The sequence below is a fragment of the Typopeltis vanoorti genome, chromosome 5 (assembly GCF_054136105.1).
Source record: "Typopeltis vanoorti isolate ZY-2024b chromosome 5, IOZ_Tvanoo_1.0, whole genome shotgun sequence".
NCBI lineage: Eukaryota > Metazoa > Arthropoda > Arachnida > Uropygi > Thelyphonidae > Typopeltis > Typopeltis vanoorti.
Genome location: NC_143553.1, coordinates 61,407,110 through 61,428,080, shown reverse-complemented (window position 1 = coordinate 61,428,080; position 20,971 = coordinate 61,407,110). Strand labels below are relative to the sequence as shown.

General features: G+C 35.4%; 1 protein-coding gene across 4 annotated transcripts in view; it reads right to left on the bottom strand.

Annotated features, from left to right (window-relative positions):
• The window catches only part of LOC150106466 (G protein-coupled receptor kinase 2-like), a 550,841-nt gene that overhangs the window by 151,456 nt on the left and 378,414 nt on the right, over positions 1-20,971 (bottom strand). For all 4 annotated transcript variants that reach the window (XM_090392458.1, XM_090392461.1, XM_090392459.1 and 1 more), the window contains one exon: positions 17,876-17,964. In XM_090392458.1, coding sequence (XP_090248584.1) covers positions 17,876-17,964 — 89 coding nt within the window. The remainder of the gene's footprint in view (positions 1-17,875; positions 17,965-20,971) is intronic.

The window sequence follows — 20,971 nt, the reverse complement described above, 5'->3', positions numbered from 1 at the left end:
TATAGATAAATTTTCTGAATCTATTACCAGATCCAATATTTTCGAACCTCCAGTCTCCTCCATCACATGCTGTTTCAAGTAATTATTCCTTAGTAACAGTATAAATTCTGTTTCTATCTTGCCATGTGACCTTTCCATCTTCCAATTTATAATGCTGTAGTTGAAGTCTCCCATGATAATTGCTCAGCCTGCACTCATTGTGCTAATTTGCCAATGCACAGAATCCACATCTTCCTCTTCTGACCCCCCCCCCCAAGTATAGAATGTTGTCCTAGTGGCCTCTATCTTGCACCAGATAGCCTCAAATGAACCACCTTCCTCAGATCTACAATCCACCTTAACATCTATTTTTCTGGGTTGTTAAGCTCTTCAGCTATCATTAATAATATCAGTCCTCCTGCTCTATTTTCTCGGAAAACACAATATCCTATACATTCTCTTCCTGTAACTTCATCATTCTCTGTCAACCAAGTCTCGCTGATGCCAATAATTTTTGCCCAAGCCTAGCTCGCCAATGCCCAAAACTCCTCGACTTTATTTCTGTTCTGGCATTTGTGTACAGAATTTCAATATTCCTTTAGGCCCACAGGTATCCTTGCATAAAGTTATTAATAGCCCATTCAAATTCATTTATTCCAGGGGTAGTTATATCCACACAATCAATCCGTCAATCCTACACTCACACTGTCTTAGGAATGGCCAGACACATGCTTAGTTGCATCCTCCCTTGTATCTCTAGTTTCCCTGATTTTGCATTTACAAACTCTCATTAAACAACAATTTCTCCAAAGGTCAATCAAACTTCAAAATCATTCAAATGCAGTCCATCAGACATATACAAGTCTTTGTGTCCATCAAATTCACTCCATACATCATCAACTGCACACCATTCTTCCTGCTCAATGTTCTCAATGATAGCTAATGAATCAATATGCAGATTGTGCAGAAGGAATGATGTAGAGTTTGTGGACCTATGGCCTCATTAGCAATCACGCCCTTCTTCTCAATTCTGCCCTATCATACCAAGGCATGTTATGTTACTGCTCACAGGCATGATACAGACTCACAATCCTTACTTTCTTTTTCATCATTTTAGCATCCCCCCCCCTCAACAACATTTTCACATCCTCTCTCATTGCATATTTTTCACATGTCAAATTTCTGTCTACCAAAGCAATCTTCAAAACAGGTATCCTATAAGAAATATTTCTCAAAACTAAAATATATTCTGAACAGAAGAAATTGTCTTTATATAATACTACACACTCACTTGCAGGTAGTCCTTTACAGGACAGATAGTGAGATTAAAAGGCTGCAGAAACAGCAAGAGATTAGTCAAAGTGAGAACAGAAAAAAGCAAGAGGTCCAAAGCAAAATAAGAAAATTGTAAGAATAAACAAGAGAAAGAGCATAAACAGATAATTTTTACAGCAATTTTATGATAAGGGGAATGCTTCACAAAAGCAAAATCTCATTTACCAGATGCAATAATTAATAATATTAGTAATGCTGATAGAATGGAATGTAGAAAGGGAAGGCAAAAGAATTTATTGTTTATGCTGAAACCAATGACCTGAGAGGTGAGAAGTATTGTATGAAGGAGGATGTGAAAGAGTTATTGGAAGAAGAGAAAAAAAAAAAAAAAAGAGTGAGAAGGTGAAGTTTGTGAGTCTGCTGTTATGCTATGATGGAAGTGAACTGAGGAGGAGGACAACAATAGCTAATCAATCAACATGCAGATTGTGCAGAAGAAATGATGTAGAGTTTGTAGACCTATGGCTTGAGTTTGATGGACGTAAAGATTCATACCATGCTGATGGACTGCACTTAAATGGGTGCATATTTAGGTATCTAGAGTGATTTTTTTTTTTCACTGAGAGCGGGGAAATGCAAAGTCAGAAAATTAAAGAAATTAGGGTGGATACAGATGAATGTGTGTGAAGACAATCATGAAGCAAATGGATGCAAGAATGATCAACAAGTGAAGAATCTAGTTTCTCAAGCAAAAATATTGAATAGGATAGTCAATTCAGGCAGTAAAGGTGGTTGGGGGCCCACAGATATGTTACAGTTTCTATATACAAATGCCAAACAAATAATAGCATTAGTGAGACTGGGCTAACAGCAGATGATGTAATTATAGGAATAGAATATGATCGATTTGATATTTTCAGGGAGGATGTGGCAGACAGGACAGAGAGTGGAGTATGATGATAGCAGATGAATTGTAGCCAACAAGAGTAGGAGTCAGTCAGGATGATGGCAGTTCTTTTGAGTCAATAAGGTGTGGGAATGAAGCCAATAGGACAAAATATAAAATCGGTTGCTGCTATAAGCCAGGGGGTTGCCAGGGATAATGTGGAACACTGGATCAGCAGATTAGTATGAATGCAAGTCAAATGAAGCAGAATGTAACAGATGGGACTCAGGGTATGAGAGTACTGGATCATGTTATAGGATAAGAAGACCTGTCTATAATGAAGGTGGCTACATTGCCTCTACATAGAAGAATATGTAGAAATTCCAGAAGAAGTATATATGGAGCTACAACGCAGGTGATTATCATATACTTAGGAGTTGGCTAGAAACAATGTCATGTCATAGAGATCTGCAAGGAAGTGATGTTCACAATCAAGGGGTATACGGAGGAAGTAATATCGCACTGTATACTCAATGTCAAGAGGGTAAATTGGGTAGAAGTTAGATGGATAAGTAGTATCATTAAGCATGAGCTGTAAACAAAGAAAATTATGTGGATGGTATATAAGGAGAAAGGTGACCAGCTGACTCATGAACAGTACAAGTATCAGGCAAGAGAGATAACCAGCATGATAAGGAAGGAAGGCAAAATCATATTATGAGAAGAAATTAGCCAAACAGGCAAAAATAAATCCCAAAGAGTTTTTTTGTTGTTGTTGTTATGTAGCAAGTAGGAGGAGGAACGACTAAGGAAGGAAGGAAGAGAGGTAATGGGGTAGATGAAATTGTTGAGCTATTGAGTAACCATTTTTAATGGTATTTCATGCAAGTGAAGATATTGTTATTACAGAGATGACAGGAACTGGTGTGAGAACAGAGGTTGATGAATTGGAGGTACTTAGGATATTACAGAATCTGAATGCAAATACAGCTGTGGGATTGAAAGGAATATCACTTGCATTTTAAGAGAATGTGCAGGGGGAACTAGTGATGCCTTTCACTAGGCTGTTTAATTCAATTCAAAGCTCTGGCAAAGTTCCAAAAGAATAGAAGAATGGTAAAATAATTCCTTTGCATAAAGGAGGATCTAAGTCTGTGGTAAAAAAATGATTGACCAATCAATTTCAGGAGTGGTGGTAAAAGTACTGGCAAGTTGGTCAAAGAGAGAATTCAGGAATGCATGGATAAGAATGTGATACTCTATGAGGAATAACATGGATTTGTGAAGGATCAGTCATACCTTAATAATCTGCTAACTTTTTATAACAGAGTGACAACTAAGTTGGATACAGCAAATGGCTACATGATGCTGCTGGATTCTGAAAAGGCATTTGACAGTATACCACAAAGGACTCTCTTACATGCAGAGCAACAAATGGGAATGGGTAAGAAACTGGCTATGTGGATAAAAGGGCAGCTGATGGAAATAGTATATGGAGGTGCAGAACACAGGTGACTAGTGGTGTTATGCACGAACACCTCTGCTGTTTAATTTGTACATAAATAATACAGGAAATAACTGGAAGGGAGATATTCAGTTGTTTGCTGATAATGCAAAGTTGGATAGTTAATCAATATGATGTAGAGAGCTTGCAGGATAATTTAAATAGGCTGACAATATGGGCAAAACATAATGGATAAATTAAAGAGGCCAAGAAATTATATTCTTGGCCTCTTTAATTTTTTATCCAAGTTGAAGCAAATAATGTTTACACATGAACTTCTTCACAACTGGGCTACTTGTATATAGAAGCTAATGACTTCACATCAATTGCCATAGCATCCCATAAAGCAAAGCACATACTATTTCGGATGTGTATAATACTATGCATTACAGGAAGGACCACTACCCAGACTGGTTTTGACTGTTATTGAGGCATGTTAAAATGCAGGGATGCCTCACCAAAAACTCTTAGTGATCTTCAAGATCACTCTAAATCTCACTGAGTGATACTAATGGATCATTATACTAAACTCATGAATGACAGGCAAAATCTACCACTGAGGAGAGCCTCTCTGCTTCCCAGGAAGCAAGCAACCTAAAGATGAACATTATCAAATGGCATCAGTGAGAGTCAGATCAAGAAGAGATGCCAAGGTTGGAGTAATGCAGAAATAATCTCATATGCAAATAGTTTCACACGTTATTATTCAACTATAATGCTCTGGATTAGACATAGATGTTGAAAGTTTTTTCACTTGGTTATACTATAAATTATATTTATGGTTTAATCCTTTATCCAAATGGAAGCAAAAAATGTTTGCATGTAAAGTATCTTCATGAATGGGATATTTATAGAGGCTAATGACTTCATATCAATTGCCTTTGTTGTTGTTATGTTCCATCGAGTCGTTTTCGACTCCTGGTGATTCTATGAACATAAACTCTCCATTCGGATCTGTCCCAAGCCATATCTTTCAGAATTTCCAGGTGCATTCCAGTTGCTTCTTAACTCCATCCACCCATCTAATTCTTGATCTTCCTCTTCTCTTACAATCAACACATCTTTCACATCTTTTTAGTTTGTGAAAAAACTTTCAACAACAATCTCTAATCCAGAGTACTATAATAAATAAGGTGCGACACCTTTCGACCACTTGTATATGGGAAATATATGACTTCTGCATTACTTCAACCTTGGAATTTCTTCAGGGTCTGGCTCTCACTGATGAGACTTCAATAAAGTCAAAACTGGTCTGGATAGTGGCCCTTCCCATAATACATGCCATTATACACATATGAAAGGGTGTGTTTTGCTACTAAGGCAATTGATGTGAAGTCATTAGCTTCTATATACAAGTAGCCCAGTCATTAAGATACGTTTATTATTATTATTATGTGGCACCTCCAAGGAGTCCAAACACTCATCGAAGGAGGGCAGGTGCCTGTTCTACAACTCTCTGACTTCTCCATTCAATCCAACAACTACAGTGAACCACATCATCTACACCAACACCATGCCCAACACTACTGCTAATATTTTCACAGAGAGTCACAAACATCCATGCCCATGGCAGGATTTGAAGCCTTTTCCCATAGCCTTTTCACTGGAGAGTGAATACTCTCCGCTATTCAGCCAACTAGGCTGGCAGTACTTCATGTGTAAACATTGTTTTCTGAAAAAAAATTACTGCAAAGAAGTGTGCTTTATCTCTATATGTTATCATAGCACCATCAGGATATAAGAGATGAGGAAGACATGGGACAGAAGTTACATCCAATGGCCTTGGTGAGGGATCAGAAAGCTCAACTGCCATTTGAACAGATACAAGCTTAGTGCATCTGGCACCTACAAAGTCAACTTTAGATTTGTTGATTTTTAAAAAAAAATATTATTTTTTATTTATTTATTTATTATTTATTTTTGCAGTTGATACAAGCTATAGTATAAACTAGGTGAGATACTGGAGTTTTTGACTTGAGCCAGGGCACACATATGCTGAATTTTTAGCTTTGACAGTTTTTGGCACAACTGTTGGAGAAGAATGGCTTCAAATAAGGGTCGAGTATTTTGAATGGAGTCGGAGATGAAAGCGCTCATCTCATTGGGAATAACAGGCCTGCTACGGAAAAGCTGTCTGAGAAGTAATAATTGATTCTTATAGATTTTTAGGTGCTGTGTTCAGAAAAAATATTAAAAAATTCCATCACCCACCAATTTTACCCAATTTCTAATTTTATAATTTTTATTAGTAGTATTTGGATTTAAATTCAGAGCATTGGTATTTATTTTCATTCTCCTTTATTTACAGCTAATTAGTTGTATAAGTACTTGTTCGAAGTGCCTTTTTATGGTAAATAAAGAAACTTCCATGAAACTTCTCATTCTTAAGATAGGAGAGGGGGGAGGAATGCAGATAAAAGTGCAGGGGCTACTTTGAATCTGATTCACCGAGATAACGGATGACTTTCCTGTTGGTACAGACACTTACATTTTCTTATGTGATTCTTTAGTTGAACTTTAGTCGTTGACTACTAAGGTTATCATATTTCTGAAAGTTGGCATATTTTCTAAGTTAGTGTGAAGATTTAATTTAATACGTTTGCAGTTTTTTAATGTTTTTACGTAGTGTCGTGTAATAGTGTTTGGTGTCATTCATTAAAATTCATTTAACTGTGTTTTAAGTGGTGTCTGTAATGGCTTTAAGAGGTTGCAAAAATTCACCTAGCATTTTCTGCTACATATGCAGGGAGTTAGTGGTAAAAAAAAACAATGAAGAAACATTACAGATTTCATGAAAAAAAGTGTACTATGCATATTTTGGGATGAAACTTAGTGACTTAGATAAGCCATGGGCGCTATTTGAAGAAAAAATGGCAACTGTTGAAAAAGAAGCATGGAAAGCTTTGAAAGAGGTGGTGACCAAATTTTTAGGAAATCACAAGGACCCCAACTATAAAATGATTGTGGAAGACATGCTACAGAAATTCAAGCATTTGGGATGTTCCATGAGCTTAAAAGTGTACTTTCTCTACTTTCATTTAGACTACTTTCCTGAGAATCTGGGAACTGTAAGTGAAGAGCAAGGGAAGCAATTCCACCAAGACATCAATGAAATGGAAAGAAGGCATTTCTAGACCAAATTTTTAGGAAATCACAAGGACCCCAACTATAAAATGATTGTGGAAGACATGCTACAGAAATTCAAGAATTTGGGATGTTCCATGAGCTTAAAAGTGTACTTTCTCTACTCTCATTTAGACTACTTTCCTGAGAATCTGGGAACTGTAAGTGAAGAGCAAGGGAAGCAATTCCACCAAGACATCAATGAAATGGAAAGAAGGCATCAGGGGAGGTGGAATGCTAAAGATTAATCTTTAACTACTTTAATTAAAAATTTTTTCTCCAATACTTTCATTCCAAAAATGTTTACTGAAACTTTTAAATACTGTTATTTTACTTAATATAATGTATTTTAAAGCTATTTTACTGTAATATTGAGATCCATTTTGTGAAAAATCCTTACGTGATAGAGAAAAATGGAAGAGAGATTTGAAATCAGTGGTCAAAAATAAATCAGAAACAGTTAATAGTTTCCAGACAACTTTTCATGACTCGAATTTTGCAGGCCTGTGTAATTTTTATTATTAGATCAGAGCACTTGCTGGGATCAGATCATGGACCAGGGAATCCTAAGTCTTGTCAAATGCCACTGTTGTGCCACAAAATGTGGTGAGCACCAGAATGACTTGGAGAAGAAACAAACTATAGAAAACAAAATATGGACCAGGACAAAACATGTATGGGTATGAAAGCAAAAAATAAATAAAATGGCCAAAAATATTAAAGACAACACATGATATAGCATAAACTGTACTAAGAAATTAATAGCATAATAATATTAAAACGATAAAAATTGGAAATCAGCTAGTGCTGATGGAATTTATAATGCAATGCTAAAATAAAGTAGTAATAATAATAAAAAACATAAGAACCTTAAACTATCTTTAAGAAAAGACAGATTTGGAAAAAACAGAACATAACAACCATTATAATGCCGATTCTTAAAAAAAAGGGAATAAAATCTGAACTCAAACTGTGTTTACATTAAAGAAGAATAAATTCACTTAAAAATATGCATATATACAAAAAATGCATGTATAATAAAACATTACAATATGATTAAAAATCCCTATAAGGAAAGGAATTCAATAGGCAGATGCTTTAAGTCCATCTTTAAAATAGTATTAAAAATCAGCAATTAAATGGAATAAAAATAAAAAAGATGGTGTAAAGTTGGTGGAATCTGCATATGACAAGGTACTACTTGCAAGGAAGATGACCTGAAATTACTATTAGACTGCAGCAATATGCAGTAATTTTAATCATCATCATATTCCTGCCATGTACCCTCAAAGTGTGTACAAGATATGATAGCACTACATGAAAAATTTACATCATTACTAACTTCCTATCTACAATTTTCCTCCAAATCAGTCTGTTACCTATCAAGGCTCCAACATTATCAGATCTTATATTTCTATCTTCTAAGGCACTTTTTACCATATCGTTCCACCTAGATCTTCCTCTGTGTCTTTTTTCTGCCAACCTTGCAGAGAACACTTGTTTTGCTAATCTTTCCTCACCCATTCTGTTTAAGTGACCATACCATACCAACTGAGATTAGCTCTGCTCACGCATTCCTGGATGCCGACAATGTCAAGTTCTTTCCTAATAACCCCATTTTTAATACGATATTGCCATTGATGCCATCTGTTCATCCCCCCCCCCCCCCCCCCGCAGTCTTTCTCAGGGCTCTCATATCTGCGGTCTCTAGTCTTTGGTCAACTGTTTTACTTCTGACCATGCTCTCAGATCCATAAGTTAAAATTGGTTTGAAAACTGGCTTGTATATATACAGCTAATTTAGTGTTTTGACTAATTTCTCTCTTATTCCATATAAATTTGTTCAATTGACTCCTGCCATATCAGCTTTGTTGATTCTGTTGTCTGTTTGCATATTTAATTTACCATCTTCACTAATTCCTGCCTAAGTAGCTGAAATGTTTTACTTGTTCTATAGCAGTGGTGTTCAACCTTTTTTACTATGCGAGCTACTTTTCTATAAAAAGTTACTCGGCGATCTACTCTCTTATATATATAAGTTATTCAGCGATCTACTCTCTTATATAGATCACGTTCCCCCAACCTGATATCTGATTATGCACAAATAACTAAAAATAAACAACTAAAAAAAAAAAATACACAACTAAAAACATTATTTGTGTATTTAAAAATTTATTTATCACTTTTAATTATTTTAATACAACAAATATTTTAACACAACAAAAAAAAAAAAACAAATATATTGGAATAAAATATTTATTTCTCAATTTTGGAAAACCAGTTAGAAAAAACAACAGATTGATTACAAACTCAGAAGTTATGGAAAATGTTGGTTGATTAAAAAAAAAAAAGTTAATGTGAAATTTGGCATTGTTTGGACCTCGCAATATTTTCATGGTCAAGTTGATATGAAGAAGTGGCCAATCGCAGACAATCATCCAAATGATCATTTGTAATTTGGTTTCTTAATTGATTTTTTAGGACAGGTCATATTTGAAAAGGCGGATTCTGACAAATATGTCGATCCGAAACACGACAGAATTTTTCGCGCAATACCAGTTAATATTGGGCATACTTCCAAATGACTTCATTGTTTATTGATTTTGAATGTAAACTATTCTGAATGTTTATTATCTCAAGTTCTACTTCAGCTTGGTTTATATGAAACAGCTCACTAATTTTATTTGAAATTTCTGTGATGATCAAGTTTTCTTGAAATGGATTATTGATAAAAGATAAAATCATTTTAGTTTTATTAAAATCTTTAAATCTTGAATTTATTTCTTCCTCAATTAATTCTATTTCACGAATAAATTATTTTAAATCATAGCGAAGCATTTCTTGATTTTGTTCAAAAAATTTTAATAAATATGGGAGATGTCTAAATTCGTGGTCATTTATATTTTACTTTAATAAAAGTAAGTATTGTTGGAAATTTTTATTGAACTTAACATGTCAATTAAATTTTTATCTCTACCTTGTAACTCTAAATTTAAATTACTTAATTTCGTACAGAAATCTACTAAAAATGATAAGCGTAACAACCATCTTTTATCACTCAATTGTGGATAAATATCTCCTTTTTCATCAAGAAAAATTTTTATATCATTAATTAATACAAGAAATCTTTCTAAAAATTGACTTCTGCTGAGCCAGCGAACATTATTGTACAACAGAAGTTCCCTATCATTATCTGCCTGTAATTTAAATAACTGCCATTGCAAGGCTTTTCCCTCGAACAGAATTTACAATTTTAAATGTAATATCCAAAACATTTTTTGTATTTAATCTTTTACTACACAGTACTTGTTGGTGAATAATACAGTGGTACGTTAAAAAATCTGGATATTTGTCATCGTTTTACATAATGAAATGAAGCCCGAGTTGTTACCTATCATTGCTGGAGCACCATCAGTAGTAATAGACACAAGTTTAAAAAGCGGAAGTTTGTGTTGTTTCACAAATTCATCAAATGCCGAAAAAATGTCTTCTCCCCCAGTCCTTCCCAATAATGGTATAATTTTCAAAAGTTCTTCTTTACTTGAATAATCCTGAAATACCATTAACTGAGCAATATCAGTGAAGTCGTTTGATTCATCAAATTGTAATGAAAGAGCAACACACTGGTGAATGTCTGACCTTAACCTGGCCTGGAAACTTTTCTCCGGCAATTGAAACTCGTCCTTTTGGCAATTTGAAACCCTTTCTGCGGCCTAGAAGTAGTCTCTCTCTAGCGACATCTCGAACCGAGAAGCTCCTTTCTGGAAACGGGAAACTCTCTCAAGCAACGTGGATCCGGGCAGTCTCTCTGACGGCGACTCTGGACCGGGCGGCCTCCTCTCTGACAGCAATTCTGGAACCGGGATCCCCTTCTGCTTGCTTCAGTCCCTTTTTATTAGGCCTCCTCTGAGACCTCGCATGAAGTTTGGCAACCCCCGAAGAATCGGTATGAGTCTTTCATCTTAAGTTTCAAGTTCGGCACGCCTTTTGTTCTCCTCTGCTTTCTTTTGATTGTAAGTTGCCGGCCACCAGAAAGTTATTTGAACTCTTTCTGACTGACTTCAGAGAGAGATGTTTACACTTAGAGCCTGCAAGCCTTTCTCATACATAAAAGTTTCAATAACAATCTTTCTAATGCTGCCATGTACAGCTTCACCGACAAAAACATTGCCTTTGTTTTTAACACTCGAACATATTCTTATTAAAGCAGTATATACAGTTAGCTTCAAAAGAGTTATTTACAAAAACATCTAATACAAACTATACTGAGACAAACGAAGTTTATTTTTTTACAATATTCACATGGGACTTAACCTAAGTAAAAAATCGATGTAATGTGCTTTGGAATATTTAATATTTAAGCTACAATCGAGTTTTTATACTTTGCTTATAATCGTATTCACTTGGCTCGCTGTTTGACTTCCACTGATCCAAATTAATTCATTTACCCGGAATTATAAGAAAATTACTGATTTGACAATTTTAACGAAAAATAAATAAACAATAGCAATACACTTAAAGCGAATTAAAAATAATACAAAATAATGATAAATAAAATATTATGTTTTCAGTTTTAATTAAATTTGTAAGTAAGGAGGAATACACAACAGATCGACCAAAAATCGCTCCGCGATCCACGGGTTGAACATCCCTGTTCTATAGGTTCTTCATTCAAAATGCAGTTGATATTTTCAATGATTCTGCCTATTTTCACTGTCTTTGTTTTGCTATTGCTGACCTTCATACCATATCTATTACAACAGTTATTCAATTTAGTCAGGGAATCTTGCAGGCTTGTAGCAGATTTATTTAGAAATATAACATCGTCCGCATAAAGCAAAGAGCTGACATTAGCATCTCCAATTTTGATATCCAGTTTAATACCACTTTCCTTCATAATGTGATCCATATAGATAATGAATAACAAAGGGGATAATGTACACGCTTGTCAGGTTTAATATTACACCATCTTCCTGTACTTCAATTCTAACTGCTGACTTGCAACTCAAATAAAGATTATTGTTTGATATATAATGCCCCTTGACACCATATAACTGTAGCGTTTTGAATAGCTTCTCTCTCTCTTGGCACCTTGTCACATGCCTTTTCCAGATCTACAAAACTTAAGTACAGATCTTTGTTATATTCCCATGATTTCTAAACTATTTATCGTAAAGTGAAAATCTGATTCTGACAGCCTCTATTTGGTCTGAATCCAGCTTGCTCCTCTCAACCATTTCTCAAGTATACTTGCATAAATCTTACCAGGAACACTCAGTAGGGAAATACCTCTGTAATTCTCACATTCAGTTTCATTTTCCCTTTTTATATATGGATACTATGAGAACTCTACTCCAATTATCCGGAATACGTCCCTCTGTCCAGGCCTTCTGAATTCAAAGGTCTTACAGTACAGCCACTGTAAGACTTTTTATACCTCCATACTTGCGCATTTCTAGTCGAATATAATATACTCCTGCTACCTTTCCATATTTCAGGCATTGATGGCTTTTCTACTTCAAGTATGGATATGTATTCCTGAATGCATGCCTGTTGAGTGTTTTTTAACACTGTGCTGTCATCACTGCTTGTTTCATTTAGCAATTTTTCAAAGTAATTACTCCATACTTCAAGGATATCTTTTTTTTTTCCAGTTTTCATGTCACCTTTATCATCTCTAATTCCTTTTACAGCACTCTTTCCTTCATTTCTGAGTTTCTTCAACAACCTTCAGAACTTGCCATCTTCTTGATATTGATTTTCTATGTTCTTACCAGCTTCCCATGACTTTTGTTTAGCTAGTTTTACACAGTGTTTAACTTTCTTACATTTCTCTTTGTATTCTCTAAGAGCACAAGCTGACTTATTCACCAGAAACTTTTGATATGCTTTCTTCCTTTCCTTCACTGCCTCTTTAACTTCCTGTGTCCACCATGGAGTTCTGATTTTTCTATACTTGCAGACAATCTCACTATATTCCTCTCTGGCTGAATCAATCAGTGTTTTCTTCAGGGCTTGCCACTGAATCTCCAAGGTTTGGTTCCTGTTCTCAAACTCTTTCATTTTTTCTTCAATAATGTTTGTGTATTTTAATCTACAGTTCACATTTGAGAGCTGTTAAAACTTTTATTTGCTTTAAAACTTTCTTATATGTTCTTCTTTTCAATATGAAATTCAATTTTATCCTGCTCAAGACTAAGTGGTAATCACTTCCAATTTCAAATCCTCTGTACACTCTGGTGTCCTGCACCAGGGAGAAAAACATCAATATCGACAAGAACATAGTCAATGGGACTTTTCTTGTTCCTTGCCTCTTCTCTTTAGGTGAATTTGTGCACATTTTTATGTTGGAACATTGTGTTAGTGATAACCCTCCATGTCCTGAGAAGAATTCCAACACTAGGTATTTGTCGTTATTATTAGCTTTGCTCTTTTCTCCAAATTTTCCTAAAATATTTTTGTATATCTGACTTCCTACTCTGCTATTTAGATCCCCAACAAAGACCAACTTTTCCTTTTTCATTGTGTCAGTTTCTTTCTCTAAAGCCTCAAAAAAACCTCCACTTCTACCATAGAAGAACCTTCTGTGGGACCATATGCACAAATAAGTCTCATTGTCCAGTTCCCCATTCTCATATTTGCCCACATCACTCTACTTGAGGCTGCCTGCCATTCAAGAAGATTAGCCTCGTATTTAGTGTTGAATATTATGGCTACTCTTTTTCCTTGATTGTCATTTCCTGAATATAACATTTTGTATTTATTGCTCAGAAAGATTTTGCCAGTTTTTTCTTTTTTTTTGTTTCAGTCACTCCCCTGTTATGTCGATCTGGTACTTATCTAATTCCTCAGCTAGCTCCATTTCTTTGCCATTCAGGCTTCTTATCTTGATAGTAATTTTAATATGGATATATATTAATAGAGTTAAGAATGCTTTTGTTCATAATCACAACAGAATCAATATGATGTGAATTGGTGCTAAGCAGGAAAATATTAGAATAATTAACAGAATTTATATAACTAAACATAACAGTTTAATAGTGAGGAAACAAACAAACAAACAAACAAAACAGAAGTAAGAAAGTAATTTTTAAAAGATAACAAATTACAATGATGTTTAAAGCCACCGAAATGAAAATATAAGACTTAAAAAAAAAACAGCAAAACCAAGAATTGAATGAGTACTATGAACAGTATTAATATATTTAGATGAAATAAGAATACAAATTAAAATCAAAACAGAGATGGAGTGCAGTTGCATGAGGAATTTAAGGCTGAGGCTATGAAAGTGATTAGTATTGTAAGGAGAGAAAAATTATAATATGAGAGGGGTTTGGTACTACAATCCAAGGAGAATCCCAAGGAGTTTTTTTGTGTAGGAAAGATGATAGTGGATGGATTATCTTGCAGGATATAGATGGGAATCGGATAACCACAGCAAATGACATAGTTGAGCTATTTAACAATCACTTTATTAGAGTGTTCCATCTCGGTACTGCAGGCTTTATTTCTAGAAAGATCATGAGTGGTGAAATGTTAGAAGTGAATGAAGAGGATGTATTCCAAACACAAATATACTAAATGTCAATAAAGCAGTGTGAAGTGTATTTCAAATACAAATACACTAAATGTTAATAAAGCAGTGGGACTAGATGGAATTTCACCACCTGTTTTATGGGATGTGCTATGGAACTGACCATGCCATTAACTTGGCTTTTTAATGAAAGTCTTGTAATGGGGCAGGTTTCTAAAGTGTGGAAGGAAGGTAAGGTAAGGTAGTACCATTGCATAAGGGTGGTGGTAGAATGAAGGCATCAAACTAGAGACCTGTTTGTATATCTTCTGTAGTTGATAATATTTTGGAGAAATCGATGAGAACTCATACACAGAATTGGACATGTGAGGGTAATATCATTTATGCAGGCTAGCATGTATTGTTAAAGGATGATCTCATTTTAGTAATCTAGTTACCTTTTACAATAGAGTAAAAAGAGTAGTGGATGAAGGCAATGCATATACTGTTATTTTTGAAATTTTATTTTTCAAGGCATTTGAGAGGTTACCATGACTGGTTGATTTTTAAGTTGTACCTTACAGGTTTGGATATCAGGTTAGTGAATTGCATTAGTGATTGGCTCTCTGATAAATATCAAAGAGTTGTATATGAGGAAGCAGTATCAGGGTGTAGGAAGGTTACAAGTCGAGTTTCACAGGGTTAGGGTTCAGTCTTGGGAGCACTGCTGTATGTCAATGATATTGTCACTGGACTACAGGGAAATGTTCAGTTGTTTGCAGATGATATGAAGCTTGGAAGGGTTATCAGTAATAGTGCTGATGTTTCAGCTATTCAAGAGGATTTAAATAAGCTCTAATGGTAGGTAAAGGCAAGGGGATGTCAGTTTAATGGAAGTAAATGTAAGATTTTAAAATTTGAGATTCACAGAAGGGGATGCTTCATACTCACATTGTGGAGTTATACTGGAAGAAGTGGGAAAGCAAAGGATCTTGGGGTGACTGTGGATAGAGATTTAAAGTTCTGAGGACATATTGCAAAGGTTGTGAAGACACTTCAGACAATTGTGTCAATTTAAGGAGAACACTGACCATGAGAGATAAAAGTGTGCTTGTTCCATTGTATAAAGCTTTGATCAGATCACATCTGGATTTCTGTGCTCATATCTGGTCACTGGGATTTGAAGAAGATGAAATAACTTTGGAGAGGGTACAGAGATGATAACAAAACTGATGTCAGGACTGTACAGCTGATTATGAGGATAGAGTCAGGGCATGTGGACTGCAGAGTTTGGTAGATAGAAGACAAGGAGAGGGAGGAGATATGATAAGGACATTTAAGATGTTGAAGAGTTATGATTGTATTTACATTAAGAAAATTTTTCATATGGTAGAACTAGGGAAAAGAACAAAGACAAGTGTCCATCCCTTGAAGTTGCAAAAGGAGGTGGTGAGTAAAAAGGTAAAAAATTAATGTAAGTTTTTTGCATGGATTGTAGTAGGAGTATGGAATGCATTGCCTGAGAGGGTGGTGAATGTGCAGACTGTGGATGATTTTAAGGAATGGTATGATAGACTTTATGTTCACTAGTGGCTAGTGTTGACCTCCTACAATGAGTCTTGTGACTCCATGGGGGTCAGGGAAATAATAATAATAAATATTATTATTATTATGGGTGACTCCAAGGAGTCCTTAGACTCATTGAGGGAGGCCCCAAACATCATGTCCATCACAACTATTCGACATTCACACAGTGTCTATCATACTTTCCCTTGAACTCATTCACTGTCATAGCACCCACAACACACTCTGGCAGCTTATTCCACTCATTCACCACTCTAAAAGTAAAAAACCCGGCTCTAACACCCTTACTAACCACACTATTGCCCAGCTTCCATGAATGTCTCAATCATATCTCCCCTTTTCTGCCTATCATCCAATTTCTGCAACCCACAAATCTTCAACCTGTTTTCATAAGGTTCATTCCATTGACCTGCTATCATCTTGGTCACTTGCCTCTGGATCCTCTCAACCTCCTCTCCAACTTGCCTTTACAATGGGAATAAACAAATTCATACTGTAATTTCAAAATTTCAAGATGGACATATGAAGTATAAATTGCTTTGGATACAGGCAATTATAAGGTGTGAGAAATAAGGACAGAATTCACTCTATTAAAAGACAGGAAATATACTATCAACCAGTATGTTAATAATAATAAAAACACAACAAAAATACTGTGAAACAAAACAATAAGAAACAAACAGTTAATACAACAATATCTGACATAACAAAAAATTTGAAAAAATTATGATGAATATCAATTACAGCCAATATAATGAATGATGAATGGATAAAAAAAAAAAAGAAAAATTATCTACAGTGAGCAATTGAAATTTCAACAAGCTGAAGCTTAACTGAAAACAATAAGAGCTTATGTCTGCAATTTCCAGTACAACTTGCCTTTACAATAGGAATAAACAAATTCATACTGTAATTTCAAAATTGCAGGATGGACATATGAAATATAAATTGCTTTGGATATGGGCAACTATAAGGTGTGAAAAATAAGGACAGAATTCACTCTATTAAAAGACAGGAAATATACTATCAACCAGTATGTTACAATGCTTGAAACACTTTGTATCTTCTATGGACACTTACATATTCTTAATTTTTGAAAAACAAAATTATTTTATTACTGAAATGTAGAACCAAAATTTTTCAATCTGGCATAAGTAAGATATTAAACTAGAGGGTATTATGGCTCCATTTATGTTTCAAAAGCCAAATTTAGAGAGACTTAAAAGTTTCAAAATGTACCAGAGAGCTTATGAGAAAGATAACCATCACCAGAGTTGCCCAATATGCACTACTTAAAAGACACAAACTCTGCCCACAAGCCTAAGTGTTCACATTTTATTAGTGCTTAAAATTAGGTTTCAACAGCTTGCCAGCTGTTTTGAACTGTTGTTTCTTATCAGAAACCATGCAGAAACCTAAAGGGGGCAAACATCTGGTAAATTTCAAAACTTTTAATTGACTTTTGTATATAAAATATGGATAGATTCATAATATCCTCCATTTTAATAATTTATGTCAAACTGAAGCCTTTCGGCTCTACATTTCACTAATTGATTATGCACCTACCAAGAGTTCACTTATGATGAATATAACTTTCTGATATAGGATTGCTAAGGTATTGAATATAACAGGGAATATTTACTATCTGCCTGGCCTCTGATGAGAATCAACAGTGTGAAACATCTGTCATGCCAGTAAAACCTAATTCTAAGCACGAATAAAAGAATAAAAGGTGGATGTATGGGCTCCTAGGCAGAGTTTATGTCTTTTTAAGTAGTGCATATCAGGGCAACTATGATGCTGAATGTTAACTTTCTCATCATAAGTTCTCTGGTAAATTTCAAAACTTTTAAGTATCTTTCTATATTTGGCTATAAAATCTGATCGAACCATAATATCCTCCATTTAAATATAAAATCATTAACATTGAAACACATAATAAAAGTTTAACATTTCATTATAGAATTAAATATATTTGACATTTATGACAATATATACATAAAATGTATACCTGTCCTTCAATCATTTCATAAACTAAACAGCCTAAACTGAACCAATCTGGACTGAAGGTATATTTTTCATTATCTATCACTTCAGGAGCTGAAACAGTAAGGGGAAAAAATGCTATATATACAAATACACACAACAGAATACACACACACACACACACACACACACACACACACACACACACACACACACACACACACACACACACACACACACACACACACAATAATTCCAATTTAATAATTTAACAATTTCACAGCAATACAATTTTATAAATATCAGTCAAGAAAATATCTATTAGTTTATTAAATATACTCACAAAACAACGTCTTTATAGCTCTCTGATTTATAAATGTGCTTCATACATCTAAAAGATGCATTAAATTTGTCAAGAGAAACAAAGATAATTTCCTTGAATATTACTTGAACTCATAAATAATGAGAAACTGGGGAGAGGAAGATGCATGTAGCAATAAGGTAATAGAATTTCTAGAATTCTAGAGGGACAAATGTCTTAGGCAACATGTAATAGAGGGAACAAGAGGTTCAAGAATTTTGGATTTGGTTATAGCATCAGAAGAGTTGATAATAACTGAGATGACATCTCTTCCACCAGTTGGAGAGAGTGACCATATGGTTTTGACTTGGAAAATGAATAGACATGCAGGAGTACCAAAGAGACGGAACGTATGTGGAATAATAAGGCAGGTGATTATAATAGTCTAAGACGTCAACTTGGGGAAGTTTCATGGAGGGAGAAATTAGAAGGCCAGGATATCATTAGTGCGTGGGAAATTATGAAAGAATATTTGTTAGCAGCAATGGTAAGTTGTATACCACGAGTGAACAAGAGGACACAATTTGGAGTAAAGTGGATGCAAACAATATTAAACTGGAATTGCATGCAAAAAAGAGGCTGTGGAAGAGATATAAGGAGACAGGAGAAGAGAAGATGCATGAAGAGTATAAGACACAGGCCAGAAGAGTGACTAGTATGGTAAGGAAGATGAAACTGGAATATGAGAGGAGATTAGCCCTAAGATCCAAAGAAAATCCTAGGGAATTTTTTTTAGATAATTGGCCAGTAGGAGGAGAAATAACTGTGGAAGAATGATATTGTGGGATAAAAATGGGAATAGAGTGACTAATGCAGAGGACATAGTGGAATTGTTCAATTGGAGTATTTCATCCTGGAGAAGTCAGTTTTAATGCTAGAGGGATAGGGCAGGTTCAAGGTTTAGAGGAGAGTGTGTTTCAAATACTGAGTACTCTGGATGTCAGTAAAGCTGTGGGACTGGATGGTATTTCACCACAAGTTTTGAGAGAATGTGCTACGGAACTGACAGCGCCTTTGACCTGGCTTTTCAATGAAAGTCTGGCTGCTGGAAAGGTCCCCATGGAATGGAAGGAAGGAAGGTAAAATAGTGGCATTGCATAAAGGCAGTAGCAGACTGGAAGTGTCTAATTATAGCACAGTTTGTGTGTCATCAGTAGTTAGTAAAATCTTGGAGAATGGGAAGATGAGGGTAATGTTATCTGTGAGAGTCAACATGGATTTGTGAAGGGGCGCTCTTGTTTTAGCAATATGCTAGCCTTTTATGATAATGTTACAAGAGCATTAGATGAGGGAAAGGCATATACTGCCATTTTCTTAGACTTAGCAAAGGCATTTGACAGGGTGCCACATGATAAGCTGATATTTAAATTGCAGCACATGGGTCTGGATGTCAGATAGGTCAACTTGATTCAAGATTGGCTGTCCGATGGGTATCAGAGAGTTGTGTATGGTGGGGCAGTTTCAAGGAAGCAGAGGGTTATAAGAGGGGTCCCACAGGGCTCAGTACTGGGACCTATATTGTTTAACCTTTATATCAATGACATTGTCAGTGGATTGCAAGGGGATATTCAGTTGTTTGCGGATGATGCAAAGCTGGGAAGGATTATTAGTAATAGTGCAGATGTGGCAGCCCTGCAAGAGGATTTGAATACGCTAGATAGATAGGCAAATGAATGGGGGTTTCGGTTTAATGCAGCAAAATGTAAGGTCTTGAATTTTGGACAACATCGATGGGACACTGCATACTCTATGGGAGGAATTATACTGGAGGAAGTAGGGAAGACAAGAGATCTGGGGTTGATGATTGATAGAAACCTGAAATTTAGGGAACATATTGCAAAGGTGGCGAAGGTAACACAGAGGATTGCTGCAATAATGAGAAGGACACTGACCTGCAGAGATAAAACAGTTATCATTCCATTGTATAAGACCCTGATAAGACCACATTTGGACTATTGTTCTCAAACTTGGTCCCCAGGATTTGAAGGGGATAAATTAACTGTGGAAAGGGTACAAAGGCAGATAATAAAGATGGTTTCAGGACTGTACAATGATAGTTATGAGGATCGGCTGAGGGAATGTGGACTGCAGAGTTTGGTGGATAGAAGAAGGAGAGGTGATACGATTGAGACTTTTAAACTGTTGAGAGGTGGTTACAGGGTTGACACTGGGGAGTTCTTTTGCTTGGTTGAACAGCGGGAAGGAGTGATGACAAGAGGCCATCCCGAAGTTACAAAAGGAAACTGTGAGCAAGAGGGTGAGGAGTGGTTTCTTTGCATTGAGGGTGGTTGAACCATGGAATGCATTGCCTGATAGGATGCTGAGAGCGAGAACGGTCAATGAGTTTAAGGAGTGGTATAATAGACTTTGTATTTCTTAGGGGGACCACCTCTCAATGAGTCTTGATTGACTTTGTGTTTCTTAGAAAGGACCCCCCACGATGAGTCTTTTGACTCCATGGAGGCCTGAATAATAATAATAAATACTAGTATTAGGCTGATGATACATGAAAAAAGGAAAGAGGGCTATTGCTGTAAAGCAGAGTGAAAAAAAAATGTACCTTAAGTGAGGAATCAAAAATACCATTTAAATCTACTAGTCACAAAAAAAAAAAAAAAAAAAAAAAAAAAAAAAAAAAAAAAAACTTGCCCATAGTGGTAATATATTATTATTATTATTATTATTATTATCATTACACCCTCCATGGAGTCATCAGACTCATCATGGGAAGTTCATTCAACTATTTTATTTATTTAGCAT